We start from the raw sequence: 16642 nt of genomic DNA, 5'->3' as shown, positions 1-16642 counted from the left end.
GATAGACAAACGAAAAGATGTGTGCAGTGAAAAATTGATAAAGTGCTGAGTGAGCTATCATTGGTTTCAAATGGCAGGGGACCTTTCAAGAACATTTTCAGGTCATGTTTCACCAAAAAAACTAAGCAATTGCAAATAAAAATAAAATACAGTATTACAGTATTTTTTATTAATAAGAATCTAATGTAAATCTCAATTAAGAATAACAAATTGTATAATAATAAGGGATCATAACATCACTTCTAAGGACCTAAAACTAATTTAAGTGAGCTTTAGATTGAACAAAGACAATATTGCTAACAATGATTATTTCTTGGAATTAATGAATGAATAAATAAATTATATGATTTTTTTTAATCAATGCAAGATTTGCAAATAGGAAAACATGCGATTTGATTAAGCATCTGATTACCTCCGTGAGGTACTGTATGTAAATAAACAAACCTCAATATAAAACTTGCATATTATTGTATCAGACAGCATAACCGGAGAGGTTGTCCTCTGCCGCTGAATATTTTATGGATGTTTCATAAAAGTGAGGAAGTTCATGATGAGAGGAGTGTTATCATTCACCAGCTAAACACCGCCTGCAGGTGGAACATGAATATTTAATGCACTTCTATATTTAGAGCCCAGCAGCTTGTTATAGACTAGATGCATATTCATAGGTTTTATTTTCTCTGAACTTAAAAAGGACCAGATAAACAAAGTGTTAATTATGCAGTGACAGAATCAAAAATAGACAGATCGCTCAGTCTTCTATGAGAATGTCACTTAGTCGAAAAGTATCTTTATTATTATCCAAAATATTGTGCAAATAAAGGTCCATAGTGATTTTAAAATTCAAGCCGTTTACATTATGAGATCCATAAATATCAAGCTTCTGTTAAAAGAGCGATAGTGAATCATTATGTTCTTATTTTCTAGATTTGTTCTTTTAATGACAAACAGTTTCCCAAATAACAATATCCAGCTTTTTCCATTGCTTGAATCTCAATAGCACAATAAAAGCTTAATTATATAATCATTGTAGCCATGCTTACCCATGTCGGCTGTTTACTGTTTGGTCCAAATGGATAAAACTGATGTTCAATAAATGAAATCAAAACTCAAGGACAGCCCCACATGGTTTCATAAGCCAAAGTCCTGCGTAACGGGTGACCTTTTAGAGTTGGGGATCAAATTATCCTTCTGCTGTCAAGATTGTGCTTCAGTTCAGGTTTTGAAGAAAAAAGCGAAGAAAATGTATCCTGAGTTGTTAAAAATAGTGAAATAAAAGCAATCGGTTGTGCAGGAAGATGATATAGAGTGATCGGAGCAGCAGGTAATCATGTTTTTGCCACCGAGCATCACTAACACGGGTCTCATTACGGATGCATGTGAGCGCGCAGCTCCACCGGGGCTGAGTCTGACTCATTACACATGCACAACGCTCACTAACTCTCTTCAAAGGAGGCTGATTAAGACAGAAACACTAACTTCAACATCAAGATGTGTTAAATCACTGATGTGCATCAGACATTATGCTCGCAAAAACAATCACATTATACAAGTCAAAATCTGCTAAGGGGTAACAATGGAACAACAGCTTTAAAGTGGTTATTCACTATTATTAACAAAAGGATCTGTATTTTCATGGGTTAACATAAAAGATTTTTGTTACAATTGACAAACACTGTGCCTCAAAACCACTCCTTTTCTGAAAGAAAAAAAAAAAAAGATTTTCAAAAGTATACAAATTGAATAATGACAACTGAATGTAACATTTTTAACAAGCCAAACATGTTAGTGTTCCAAATCCACATCATTCGTCTATCCATCTTTCGCAGATTTGTCTGTCAAAAAATAGTATTTACAAGAAGCCTGCACGCATTTGCTGGAAAACCCACCCTACTGGATGATTTGACTGTGTGCTCGCTTTCTAAGGAGGAGAAAATGTCTGTCAAGCTGTCTGTCAGAGACCATAACGTACCTAATACATAATGCATACGAGTATAAATTTGCTCTTAGCTGAGACTGACAGATGATTTTTATTAAATGCTGTCTTCTCCATTGTTTAAAAGATTAAGGCAAGTATCAAAATGTGTTAAAATGCTGTTTACTTTTCCAATAAAAGTTATTTTTTAATGATTTGTTAGATTAAATTAGGCCTTTGCAGATTTTAAAGGTATAGTTCACCCAAAAACTAAAATTACTCCATGATTTACTCACCCTCAAGCCATGCTAGCAGTATCAGAGTTATATTAAAAATGTAAAAAAAATAAATAAATAAAAAAATCTCTAGCATCTGCTAATTGTCATTCATGTGTTCACGAAAGAGTGGCGTTCCAGCAGACGACGTAGGATGCAGGCATAGCGTAAACTTCGGGGAGATTATGCTGGTCTCAAATTTGTGAAAATGTTTTTGTTTTGCTATCTCCTCTGCACTTAACACATTTGTCACTTCTCACTTGGAACGCATGTATGAAAGTTAACAGAAGTTAGAGAGTGTTATTCCAAGAATTCTGAATCCATTTGGACAGCTTTTGCCTAAAATTTCCTTCAGATTTTAGAGGAATAATCTAAAATGTCAAATATTATTTTCTGAAAACCTCTTCACTGTATCATTCCACATGCGATAATGTTCAAGGAAAGTACAATTTCTGTATTTTTTTTTTAACTTATGCTCATCAAAGGTGTATTTGTTTGACCAAATATACAACAAAACCTGTAATATTGTGAAATGTTATCACAATACCTGTATTCCATTTACAAGTTTTAAAAAGTATTTTATTCATGTGATGGATGTGATGAATTTTCAGCAGCCATTACTTCAAGACTTAAAAACAGGTGATGTAGACTACCCTTTTATAGTGTTTTATAGTGTTTGTTTGTTGTTGTTTTTTACCTTTGAGAGCCTGACAATCATGTTGAATATTAATGTCTCTGTACAGAAAAGAGCTGCGTGATGGAAAAGATTTCCCATTTGTGTTCAAGAGCATGGAGGTTTGGAACAACACGAGGGTGAGTAAACCACATAATAACTGAAATCATGTGTTAACTATTCCTTTAAATCTTTCAAAAATCATTAAAAAAAATAAACATAGATACCCACTAGCTTCAGTGTCAGTGAAAAGCTCTTTTTTTCATCGGCATTTTCTTCTCTTCTCCAAACACTGTCAGTTGTGGTGAAAGAGATCCTATTTGAAACAGCATCAATATTTACAGCTCCCGGTGTCTCGTGCGGCGATGGGAGCTGTCAGACATCACACACTGGAACAGGATAGCCCAGCTGAATCAAGCTCATGAGGCAATGTCTGCACATTCACTAAGACTGACTGTATATCCATCCAAAACCATCATGATGACGAAGGGAAACAATAGCAGAGATATCTACCTTCACTGGAACTTACAAAAAAACGTTTTCCATCTGAAGAAACGGATAACCCTTTTGACAAATCGGTTTAAAATTATGTACAATCACATGATATCAGTGCTATTTCAGTATTATTTATATACTAAAATTGGTTAATATTTTGATTATTATTTTAATTTTAGTTTTACTAGTTTTTTTATTTAAACTATTTACATTTTATTAAATACGTTTTATTAAGTTCTATTGTAGTGTTCCTGTAGCTCAAGTGGTAGAGGTTGGGGGATCGAATCCCAGGGTTCACATGTTAGGAGAAAATTGTTAGCCTGAATGCAATGTAAATCACTTTGGATAAAAGTGTTTGCATAAATGCAAAATTAAATTCATTATATACTTGGTTTTTAATATTTCTATTTAATTATTTTTATGTCAGTTTATATCATTTCAGTACTTCAAATTAAAGGGATACTGCACCCCAAAATAAAAATTGTATCATTAATCATTTAACCCCATATCGTTCCAAACCCGAAAAAGCTTTGTTCATCTTCGGAACATAATTTAAGATATTTTGGATGAAAACCGTGAGGCTTGTGACTGTCCCATTCACTGCCAAGTAAATTGCACTGTCAAGCTTTGATTTGAACGAAAACAGCCCATCAGTGTAGCGCGGATGACACAGAAGAGTGTTCGCAGTTTGCATTCAGCTGATATTTTTCAAACTGCTGCCACAGAGAGACACAGAGTAGAAGAATTGTTCAATAAAGTCATTATTTTTGTTTTCCTCATGTACAAAAAGTATTCTCGTCGCTTCATAATGTTATGGTTGAATCACTGATGGCAGATGGAGATGGACAACTAGAGCCCCAGATACAGATCCCCTGTAAAGACCTTGTCTCAGAGGACCACCGGGACAAGACGACAGGAAACAGATGATTCTTCTGCACAATCTGACTTTGCTGCAGCCTGGAATTGATCTACTGGTTTCGTCTGGTCAGAGGAGAACTAGCCCCCCAACTGAGCCTGGTTTCTCCCAAGGTTTTTTTCTCCATTCTGTCACCGATGGAGTTTCGGTTCCTTGCCGCTGTCGCCTCTGGCTTGCTTAGTCGGGGTCACTTCATCTACAGCGATATCGTTGACTTGATTGCAAATAAATGCACAGACACTACTTAACTGAACAGAGATGACATAACTGAATTCAGTGATGAACTGCCTTTAACTATCATTTTGCATTATTGAGACACTGTTTTCCTAATGAATTTTGTTCAGTTGCTTTGATGCAATGTATTTAGTTTAAAGCGCTATATAAATAAAGCTGACTTGACTTGACTATTCTGACGATCCTATTCATACTTTTCTGGACTTTGACAGTGTAATTTACTTTCCAGTTAATGGGACAGTCACAAGCCTGCCGGTTTTCATCCAATATATCTTAAATTATGTTCCGAAGATGATCTAAGCTTTTACGGGTTTGGAACGACATGAGGGTAAGTGATTAATGACAAAATGTTCATTTTGGGGTTGAGTATGCCTTTAAGCTCATGTTTTATTTCAGTTGTTTACCAAGTCAACATTTCTATTTTTTATCTAATATTTATTTCAGCTTTATTTCAATTAATGAAAACCTTTTCAGTGGTTTAAGTTTTGTGACAAAGCCATCAATAAATCCCATATATATAACATTTTGGAAATGTATATTTTATATTTGTATAAAAATATCCAAAACGGTCAAATCAACCAGTGAAACAGCAACACAATACTCCTTCTGCACCAGCAGAGCAGAATGAAACAAGCGTGAAGAACATTCTTTCACCATCAACAACAACTTCTAGGTTTTAGATATTAAAATATTTCTATGTAAAACTGTCTCGAGGGTTCAGAGAGGTTAGAATCACAAGTACTGTCTCCATTCAAACCCTTAATAGAGTAAACCACAGAGGGGAGAAACAAAATCCAGTCACCAAGAACTAACCGGCAATTCAATCCTCCGCCGGGCGACCGGATAAAAGCTCAGCACTGTCCTGTTACTGCTGAGATACCAGAAAACAGAATGAAACAGAACTACACACAAAAGAAACAAGATCCCAAAAAATCAGACAAACATCTAACACTCAGACAACAGAGATAAAAGAAAGAAACATGAAAAGGTCACACTCGACTCTACCAGTGCTGCAAACTATAACCAGTAAGAGCTGATTACTCTTTGCTAAATGACCAACTGTAGGAATGGAAATCTCCTTAATATCGATTTTTTTCTAAGTAGTCTAAATGGTGAGATTAAATACAATCTGAGAGTTTTACCTCCTGATTTTTCGACAAAGAAATGCCCCAGTCACATACCTTCTATAGAGTCTCACAACAGATCTGGACAATGTCTCAAACATTGTAGATTTGCAGAGCTGCTTAATCTGCAATCACTGTTTTACAGCAATGAGAATCACTACTGATGTTACATCATTGATGATATTTATTTTTTATTTTATATCAAAATTTTAGATTTATACATCTGGACACATTATGGCAATGAATAGCCTTCATTTGCTTTATAGAAATTGAATTTTATATTATACATCTGGTCGAGTAAAAATTTTCATTTTCTTCATGCAAAATATAATTTTTGATTTTGGATCAAAATGTGACCTGGTCTTGTTTTTATGAAAATGTTTTAATATACTGTCATATTACTGGGCTTTTTCAAGACTTAGTGAGATCTATGGGGATAACCATAACTCAGAAGTGGGGCCGGTGTGTGACAGGTAACACTCAGGTGAACCCTCTGCATCACCATCTGTGCTCAAGGGAACACGAGAGTGTTTCTATTGTCCTTCTGCACAAAGCAGCCTGCAGCGGGACACAACACTTTTACTACACTGTACTCATGCAGCCAAAAAACATGCACAATAAAGAGCCTGCTATTTCATTGCTCAGGGAGTTCTCATTTAACTATCAACGTTGTCCTTATATACAGTGGGTACGGAAAGTATTCAGACCCCCTTAAATTTTCACTCTTTGTTATATTGTAGCCATTTGCTAAAATCATTTAAGTTCTTTTTTTTTTCCTCATTAATGTACACACAGCACCCCATATTGACAGAAAAACACAGAATTGTTGACATTGAAAGAAAGATCACTGGCTGAGCTCCAGAGATGCAGTTGGGAGGTGGGAGAAAATTGTAGAAAGTCAACCATCACTGCAGTCCTCCACCAGTCTGGGCTTTATGGCAGAGTGGCCCGACAGAAGCCTCTCCTCGGTGCAGGATACATGAAAGTTGGAGTTTGGTAAAAAAAAAAAAAACACCTGAAGAACTCTCTGGTCTGATGAGACCAAGATAGAACTTTTTGGCCTTAATTCTAAGCGGTATGTGTGGAGAAAACCAGGGACTGCTCATCACCTGTCCATTACAGTCCCAACAGTGAAGCATGGTGGTGGCAGCATCATGCTGTGGGGTGTTTTACAGCTGCAGGGACAAGACGACTGGTTGCAATCGAGGGAAAGATGAATGGGGCCAAGTACAGGGATATCCTGGACGAAAACCTTCTCCAGAGTGCTCAGGACCCCAGACTGGGCCGAAGGTTGTCTCCAACAAGACAATGACCCTAGCACACAGCTAAAATAATGAAGGAGTGTCTTCACATCAACTCTGTGACTGTTCTTGAATGGCCCATCCAGAGCCCTGACTTAATCCCAATTGAGCATCTCTGGAGAGACCTGAAAATGGCTGTCCACCAACGTTTACCATCCAACCTGACAGAACTGGAGAGGATCTGCAAGGAGGAATGGCAGAGGATCCCCAAATCCAGGTGTGAAAAACTTGTTGCTTCTTTCCCAAAAAGACTCATGGCTGTATTAAATCAAAAGGGTGCTTCTACTAAATACTGAGCAAAGGGTCTGAAAACTTAGGACCATGTGATATTTCAGTTTTTCTTTTTTAATAAATCTGCAAAAATGTCAACAATTCTGTGTTTTTCTATCAATATGGGGTGCTGTGTATACATTAATGTGGAAAAAAAAGAACTTAAATGATTTTAGCAAATGGCTGCAATACAACAAAGAGTGAAAAATTTAAGGGGGTCTGAATACTTTCCCTACCCACTGTATGTATATATATATATATATATATATACTAACTAAATTCTGAACCTATAAATCTACATACATTATATTGCCTTTTTCCTCATTAGAAACATTTCAGTCAAACTTTATGAAATAAAATAAAAAATTTGAGATCTTATTTGTCTTATTAAACTGAGATAATACAGTTTTGTTTTTGTCGCTACAGTATGTAATCACAACAAAAATGAAAATCCACAAAGCTGTTTGTTGTTTATTGTAATGCTACTATTATGGCTTTCCCTCTTTAAAATAATATGAAAATGTCCCGGTGTTGAAATGAGGGGTGATGCAATGTCATCCAGTTAATTATAGCAACATCACAACCATTTCTCATTTAGTACAGGTTCTGTAAGCGATTTCAGCCATTTTGCTATCACTATAAAAACTGTTCATCAAATGTATATTTAAAAATTATATATTAAAATATATGCACAAATTTAGATATAAACTAAAATATATAAATTAACTAAAATATAATATACAAATGTTTATAATATAAAAAACACTTCTATAGTAAAATATTGTATTCAAATTATTGTATTCAATTACTGTTTAAAAAAAGTTGTTTAAGTAAAAGACATATAAATTGTCATCAAAATGTCATCTTGTTATCCTTGAAATATTGTCTTGTGTTTTTACAGTGTAACTTAAACTACACACTCTTTCCATAAACCCATCCTTCAAAAAAGTAATGAAGAGCAACGGGACAGAGATTGTATCTTACTATCTGTGAGATATTTCTGATGCTCAAAAAATAAATAAATAAAATAATCGCTTACATCACCTTTAATGGAGGTGTGTAATCATCACACTTTTGCAAAAGCTAAATATCAAAGCATAGACAAGGAAAAAAAGGGTGCTGACCACTTTATCCTCCTGTTGCAATTCCACAGGGGAGGAAACGCAAGAGAGAAAGACAAGGGTAAAGAAGAGGGGAGAACAAGTGTGAGTGACATTCAGACACACATAAAGAGATGTTCACATACTGCAGCCAATCACATCGCTGCTTATTACTCTGAGCAAAGTCATTTAAAAACACCAAGACTGCACTGGGAGAGAGACATCAAAAGGTTAGATTCTGGATTAAATATGCAGTTTCTGGCCTGATACATCCATCGCCCCGGGCCATCGAGCGAGGTGATCAAAACAGAGGGAACATCCCCCTCTTGTGGTCAGCAGCAGGATATATCACAGAATCAGATGCATTACGAGTTGAATGATTTCTGTATGAAATTTCATAACAAAAAGGATCTCCATTAATAAGTTCAATTACTTAAATAATAAAACATGGCATCTCACACTGTCACAGTTCTCAAAAACACCTCTTTATGAGCTGTAAATATTGAATATGCTCAGAATGGCGAACTTAATACAGTATAGTGATATCAAGTGCAAGTGATATCAAATGCAGTTTCTATTATCATTGTAGCTTATTATTTGATTGGGTTGCCAAAGGTTAAGACATTTTTACACAGTACTGGATTAACCCTATAAAGCCCACTGTATAATTTTTTTATAGCCTAGTCTAAACTATCAAAATGATAAAAAAATTGCTGGAAAATTGTTGCAAACAATCAAAATACATGTCATCGGACTGATTATTTCTAGATCTATGGAATAATTAGTATAATTATAAAAATATCCACCTTAACCCCTTAACTGTCACTCATATTTTTGAACAATGACTTTGTAGAGCACGATCCAAACTTAAATTTGTCTAATTCATGACTGAAAACATTTTGTAACATGATATTGATGTTTCAGTTGATATATAATTTATCATGATTTCTAAAATGTGATAGAGAAAAAGGCAACAAAGAAGTCTTGTTTTTTTAACAGAGGTCAAAATTCCTGTTATAATGTAGATTTTTGAGGGTGCACTCTTGTCATAAATTAATCTATTACTTTTCCTACATACTTTTTAACAGAAAACATTGATAAAATATATATTTGGGAGTCTTTGACCTTTCCAACGATATATAGTTTGTCAAGATTAGATTAGATTTAATTGTAATATAGTGAAGTAAATGTAGGCGTCTCACACAGAGCGTTAACAGGTTAAGCTCATTGTTCACATCTGTACTTGCTGTGAAATATTGATGATTCTATAAAGTAAACATAAGAATATCATTTATATTGCTAGTAACATGTCAAGATGAACACTTACTGGACTGTAGCAAGTTTTACTTTATTATAATTATTAAAATATAATGTAAAAAGGTAACACATATGATACATCAGGCTTATGAGATCATTTTTTTTTTATCTCAGTCATCATTGTATTGTATTTTGCCCCCAATAAATATTACAGAGCTTTGATCATAAAACAAAGTATTTACATCTTAGATCATATATTGTTTCTAGACACAGAGTGAAAACTGATATTCCTATGTATTTTATGTCAGCAGTCTGCTATACTGTTAAAAAAAAATCTCATTGATTTACATTAAAGCTATCAGAATTTAATCTCATGTTTAGACATAAAAATGACAACATATGCACTAAACCATATATTTTTGCTCAGTTTGAGCCAAGTCTTCTCTCTATACTCTCACCACATGAGCAAAAAAAGCCTGATGTACAAAATGATACTCAAAAAAAATTTATAATTCTAACTTGCAAGTTATTTAAAAATAGTAGTTAGAGTGTACATACTCTAGTAGTTAGCATACTTCGCAGTATATTTTATTCATTACAGTAATGACTAGTGTCCAGCTGAAGTGTCCATGCTTGTGTGATCTGAGCAGCTTTCCAGCTGTACCTTGTTAGAGCGCAGTGAAACTCTTCCTCCACAGCGAGCGCAGAACTTGGTTTGGCAATAAGAACAGAGGTGGCCACAGCCGTCGGCAAACTTGGTTTTATGGCAGATTCCGCAGGTGGGTGCATCACTCTTCTGCTCCTGGGTGATCGGTGCCTCGTCCCCCATCTTCTTCACCTGGTCCTTATACATTTCAAATTGCTGGTGCAATTTCCTGCAGGAAACAGAACACAGCCAATCAGAACACAGCAAGAAAACACATTATAAGTGTAAACATTATGATATATCAATATACTTGGAAAAAAAAGGACATAAAAATAGAATATACTTTTAAAAAAAATAGGAAGGATTTGGTCATGGGTTACAACCAAAAGGACAATTTTATTGCTCAGAGCTTGCTCTTTCATTGCTCATTAGACTTCATTGACTTTGTTCAATTCATTCATTGTTTCATTCAAATATTAAATTAAAAACTTAAAATACAAATACAAGACAATTGCTGACAAAGTTATAAATCTAATATGAAGACTAATGAATCCCCACTTCCTCTCTGTGTCATCTCATTGTGATCTCAGATATTTCTAGAAAGAAATGCATTAAATTGATTCAAATAATAATAATAAATGTTTATTGAGCATCAAATCAGCAAATTAGAATGATTTTTGAAAGATCACATGACACTGAAGACTGACTGAAAATTCAATGAAATAAATGACGTTAAAAGTATATTAAAATATTTATATTAAATAAAATATTAAAGTTTTCAATGTAGATTTTGATCAAATAAATGCAAACTTATCAGCTGTAGTGTACATCACAATAAATTCAAAAGTTGTTGAAAACGTTTAAAAACAAAGTAATACAGTACGAATACAAATATAAAATTTCTTAGAACTTGTCACATGCATTCTGAACTAGATTTTTAACATCTTTGTCATTAACTTTGGCAAATGTTTGTTTATGTACATTTCAATATGTTATTATAGATAGATAGATAGATAGATAGATAGATAGATAGATAGATAGATAGATAGATAGATAGATAGATAGATAGATAGATAGATCAACCATACACAATATAAAAATCCCATAATAAAATGTTTTTTACTAAATCCTGAAAACAAATATATTGTTCTGAAAGATAAGCTACATTTACAATGAAAAATATGCAGAATAGCTTTGTTCAGTTGGTTGTCAATAAGCACTAGCTCTGGTAACACACTTTGTTGTGACTGTCAGACGGACGTGCAACAGTGAGGAGAACTTTCTGTTCTCGAGCCCACTTCATCATCAACTGAAGCATCATGTGCAGCCTTGAGACTATTTGTGGCTGAATTCACACAAACCAGATCACACAGATAACACATCAAGATCACGTGCATCACCTCATATCGACTGGAAAACTGAAACAGCTGTCGACATGACAGTATCTATGAGCTGCACATAGTCCCAACTAAAAAAACCTGATCATTTATCAATACATTTAAATAAATATCAACCTGATCTTGAGCAGGCAGATCGCCTTTTGTGTGTTTATGGGACTTTTATATGGGACTTTTATAATAGGGTGTCGTTTAATAACATTCCTTTCTTCATTAATATAAAAGAGCAGAGGGGTCAAAGGCTTGAGATGGACCCTGAAATGCTAGCTGAATGCAAGCATGACACACATGCATTTTGTATGTCCGCTGTCAATCAACCGTAGCCGTGGAAACTGAACACTGGGGGCTAACACCATAATCTGTCGATTAAAGGAGGTTTGGTCCCACATCTGCCCCTGCAACATTCATTAGCAGGTTGAATTATTGAGCACACTGATCTATTTACTACAACAGAATGCCTGAGTGTTACCCAGAATTCACCTGGCCACCTCCCACCAAACTTGAACACGTTCTCAAGCTGCTAATCTCTATCTCTGACAGGAGAGTTTGAATGCTTAATGCAAAGGAGTTTGTTTCGTGTAAATTTAATGAACACAAACGTCATTGAACTTATTGTTTTTGACTTCAGCATAAACTAATAATTATTATTATTATTTTATTTTTATTTTTTTGACAAGCCATGTTATATGTTTCCCATATATAGTTTGTTATAAGTTTGTAATACTCAGATAATTATTCATTATGATTCCCATACATCACAATAGCATATTTAGCCCATTTGGTCACTGGTAAAACTAAAACTATAAAACTATAGTATAACTATAAAAAATAAATAAATAAATAAAAAATAAATTAAAATCAAATCAAATCAAAGACTTCAACTAAATGAAAATTACAAATGTTGCTGTAATAAGTACATTGAGGAACTTCAGTTACTAACTGTAAATAAAAATTTAGTATTAAAGCTTAATTAAACTGAACTAAAATAAATTAATATAATAGTAATATAAAAAAATATATATTAATTAATAAAAATGACAAAAGTACATAAAATGATATAGTAAATTTGATATTTAAGTGAAGTTTAAAATTAAGTTAAAAAGTTAAAATTAACTTATAGTAAATAATATAATTAATTAAAGGCATAATTAAGGTAAAATGAAAACTAATATATATATATATACCAAAAATACCAAATTAACACTTAAACTACCACTGGTTTCCATTGGCCATCAACAGAAAAAAAAAAACAGGCTTCTTACAAGCAGATACTAACTTTCTGAAGCTAACTGTCCAAACCGTTCACCGTAGAGTCATGATTCCTTTTTAAGTCAGTGACCTTTCACCCCTCTAAGATCAAATCACACCAATGAGCAGGTCTGCTTTCACCGACCCCGTGACCTCTGCCCCTCTGACCCTCCGAACATGTGCATATACAGTACCACTCACTGTCTGACCCCACGCTGCCATCTCAGATACACGACAGATATCCTTTAGTAAATGCAATATTAGATTTGAATCCATGTCACAAGACAGTCTTCTGTCAGAAAACAAGATCATATGTGTTTGGAATGACATGTCAGATTTGACATTAAACCCAGCATCTATCCTCCCATATACACCCGGGCTCCAGACAGCAGTCAGGTGGATGATGGGAAGGCTGGAGGAGCTCCAGAGGTCTGGCAGGTGCGCTGGCTCAGGTAGCATTACAGACAGCTGGAGACCACAGCACAGCTCACCTCAAGAGATGCATAACCCATAGTATAATCATACGCCATTCGTCACGTCTCATCTGACACACAGCAGATAGAGAAGTCAAAGAAACACGAGCCAGTACACTGATACGCACTCCCTTTATGAGTGACATTGCAGCCACCTGAAGACCTGCGCTTTACCATTTAAGCTACTTACAATTTGTAGTCGACTCCTCATGTAATACAAAACCCGTGCTTAATGCTGGTCTCTATGTAGATCTCGTATTCAAATCAAACTGATGGGCCATAATGAGCGAAACATGCCTGTAGTAGCTAGTATTTTAGATAATAAATAAGGCCTGTCTAATAATCACATTCATTTAGCCTAACTGATTATATTTAACCTAAAAAAATTACATCATAAAATATACATAACATAAAAATAATAACTCAATTTATCTACCCATATGAAACTTGCAACTTAAACTATTGAATATATTCTATTTTCCACTATAATGTAATGGCTTTAATTTATCTTTCAATTATTAAAACTGGTAAGTTTTCAAAAAGATATAATGAATGAAGCAAACAGATAATATTTTACAGCATTTATTGATATTCATTTCTGCATATAATAATACATGCATTATTTCTACAAATAATAAATTATTATTATGAATGAACATGAATATATTATTTCATATTGTGTGTACATGTTAAATTTAATAAATAGCTTTATAATATATACATTAAAATAAGGGGGAGTTATATGAAATAAGCCAATGCAAAAATATTTAAAATACAAAAACATTTGACATTTATTATAAAAGAGTAAATGAGCATTAATTAGCAATTAACAACAAACTAACATTTATATTAAACTGTATCTATCCATCTATCTATAAATTTTATTAAAATGAATAATTAACGAATGCTGTAAAAGACATTGTTAATTCATAATGTCTAATGTGTTGATTAATGCTAACAAATTTAATCTTATTGTGTTACCAGCAAATTTTGTAATTAACTGTGATTAATTCATCATCAACTAATTTCATTTAACATTTTTGTGAACTGATGGCCCTTGAACATTTATTTCATAGTCAGATAGGTGAAAGAGGAAACATATACACAGAAATGCAACATAATTCAAAGTTTGGCTGGGCAATGTAGTGTGGGTTGAGGGCAAAGATAAATCCATTCAGTTTTACTCACGTCTCCCGCTCCTTTGGATGCTCTGTTTGCGGTTGGATTTGGGACTTTGTCTGAGGCTGGAGAACATTATTAACCAGATCAGTGATTCCACTAAAGGGATACCACCTGTATGAACAAGCAGACAGCGCACCTCAAAATCCGTTCAACACGTCTGCTTCCGGTCGACACACACGCCATTATCATCATGACAACTACAGAGCAGCTACATTCATAAGAAACACACACATGTACAGCTGCTAAAACTACTGGGATAGAGAAAAAGAAAGACAGAGAGAAAGACAGGGACAGCCAAATCTCAGCCCACTGACAAGCTCATCCACATTACACACAAAACTGGACACTTTCTCAATCTGGCAAGCTCAAATCTGATTGGCCAGCTTTACGCCAGGTAGTGAAAATACACCGGTTTTCATCCCATCCATGATGTACCAGATCATTGTAAAAAAAATTGACTTAATGAATAAATAACTAGATTTATCACTTTCAAAGTTGCCCAGTTTAGTTCCAATATATTATCCCCCCCCCCCCCCCCCCCCACACACTTAGTATAAAGTTAACTAAATATGCATGAGCATTTATTTATTTTATTAAACAATATTTATCACTTTTGGACAAACAAAAACTCTAATTAAAAAAGTGCAAATCAATTCCATTATATTTCCCAGCATTTTCCATAGCTGAACTTGTAGGAAATGCTGTGCAATTCTCCCCAGAGTTTTTGACCACTGCGGACTGAAAAACTATTTTATATAAACTGCCCCTAAATGAAATGTACAAACAAAATGTGCTGTGCTGGTTGCTGTACATGTCTGTCAAACTATCTCTTTAAGCGGGCGTTTCTTGGTTTTGATTGAAATAAAACAGATTTGCTGAAAAATATGGTTATGTGAGACTAGAGAATGTAGAACATTAAAAAGAGAAATACAAAGACAGAGAACTGAGAGATGGAAAAACTTGGAGAAGGAAGCAGAGAAGCCATAGCAAGTTAAATGCATTTTGCATCCATCAGCCAGGGATACAGTCATGTGTCCACGGATACAGATAAAGAGATCAAACAGTGTCGATGTGCAACTCACAGAGTCGACAAACAAGCAAAATAAAGCAGGACTGGTGCATCCAACCTATATGTGGATGAAGCTGCCAAAAGCTTTTCAGATGAAGCCATGACAGACTGCAGGCAGCCAATCACTAGAGAGAGGAAGGGAAAAGAGCTGCCAATCACAGAGAAAGCCACAACAAATGCACACGCCACTAACCAGCAAGACGGGAATATCAAAGCCTTGAGGTCTCTAGATAAGATTAGGCCTACACAGAATCTGTACATGGACAAAAACTGCAGAATTTGAGCCACAAAGAAAGTTCTGCCCCTTTATTGTTTGTTAACTTAATGGTTTGGCTGATTTGATTATAATTTGACTTGCCAGTATAAGAGTATTCTGCAGCTTTTGTGGAAAAATGACCTGACTGAGAGTTACTTACTGGACTGGCTGAGACTTTGGATCTTCATTGATCCTAGAAATAAAAACATAAATAAGTGAACATAAGAGCAGGATGGGAAAATAATAAAAAAACATAACAGTAAAATAAAGAGCAATATATGTAATGTGCTGGGCAGCATGATGAGATATGGCTTAAAAAAATTTAATCATAATTTAGTCATATCTGTGTTACCGAGGGAGGTTTACAGACAGATTTTTTTTTTTAAAACAAAGGTATTCCCCAATTCCTAATTTGATATCTTACCTTTTGATTTGATTATATATAAATCAAATATCAAATACATATAATCAATAATCATATTTTTTCAGCAAAAATATGTTATGATATATAGCTTTACTGTGAAAAAAGATAAGGTTTTAAAAATAAACATTTTTAAGATTTTATATGATACCAACCATTTCGCCACTACATGAGAATTAAATATGCAAACATATATGAGCATGATAATTTTAAACATATACACAAAATGAAAACATGTAAACACAAGAAGCATGCAAATATAAAATATTACAAATATTTAAAATAAAAATAAGTAAATAATAGATAATAGGTCAACAGAAAATAGACAGGGACACAGAAAAAGTAAAAAATAAAATAAAATAAAATAAAGCACTGCCAATAACACACAGT

The 16642-nt window shown here is 34.2% G+C and overlaps 1 protein-coding gene across 12 annotated transcripts in view; it reads right to left on the bottom strand.

Moving 5' to 3' along the window:
- The window catches only part of LOC128030996 (regulating synaptic membrane exocytosis protein 2-like), a 139674-nt gene that overhangs the window by 108705 nt on the left and 14327 nt on the right, over positions 1–16642 (bottom strand). For all 12 annotated transcript variants that reach the window (XM_052619157.1, XM_052619145.1, XM_052619149.1 and 9 more), the window contains exon 2: positions 10225–10435. In XM_052619157.1, the coding sequence (XP_052475117.1) occupies positions 10225–10435 (211 nt within the window). The remainder of the gene's footprint in view (positions 1–10224; positions 10436–16642) is intronic.

The sequence above is a fragment of the Carassius gibelio genome, chromosome A16, assembly GCF_023724105.1.
Source record: "Carassius gibelio isolate Cgi1373 ecotype wild population from Czech Republic chromosome A16, carGib1.2-hapl.c, whole genome shotgun sequence".
NCBI lineage: Eukaryota > Metazoa > Chordata > Actinopteri > Cypriniformes > Cyprinidae > Carassius > Carassius gibelio.
Note: the sequence above shows the minus strand (reverse complement) of the source record. Positions and strands in the feature narration are given on the sequence as shown.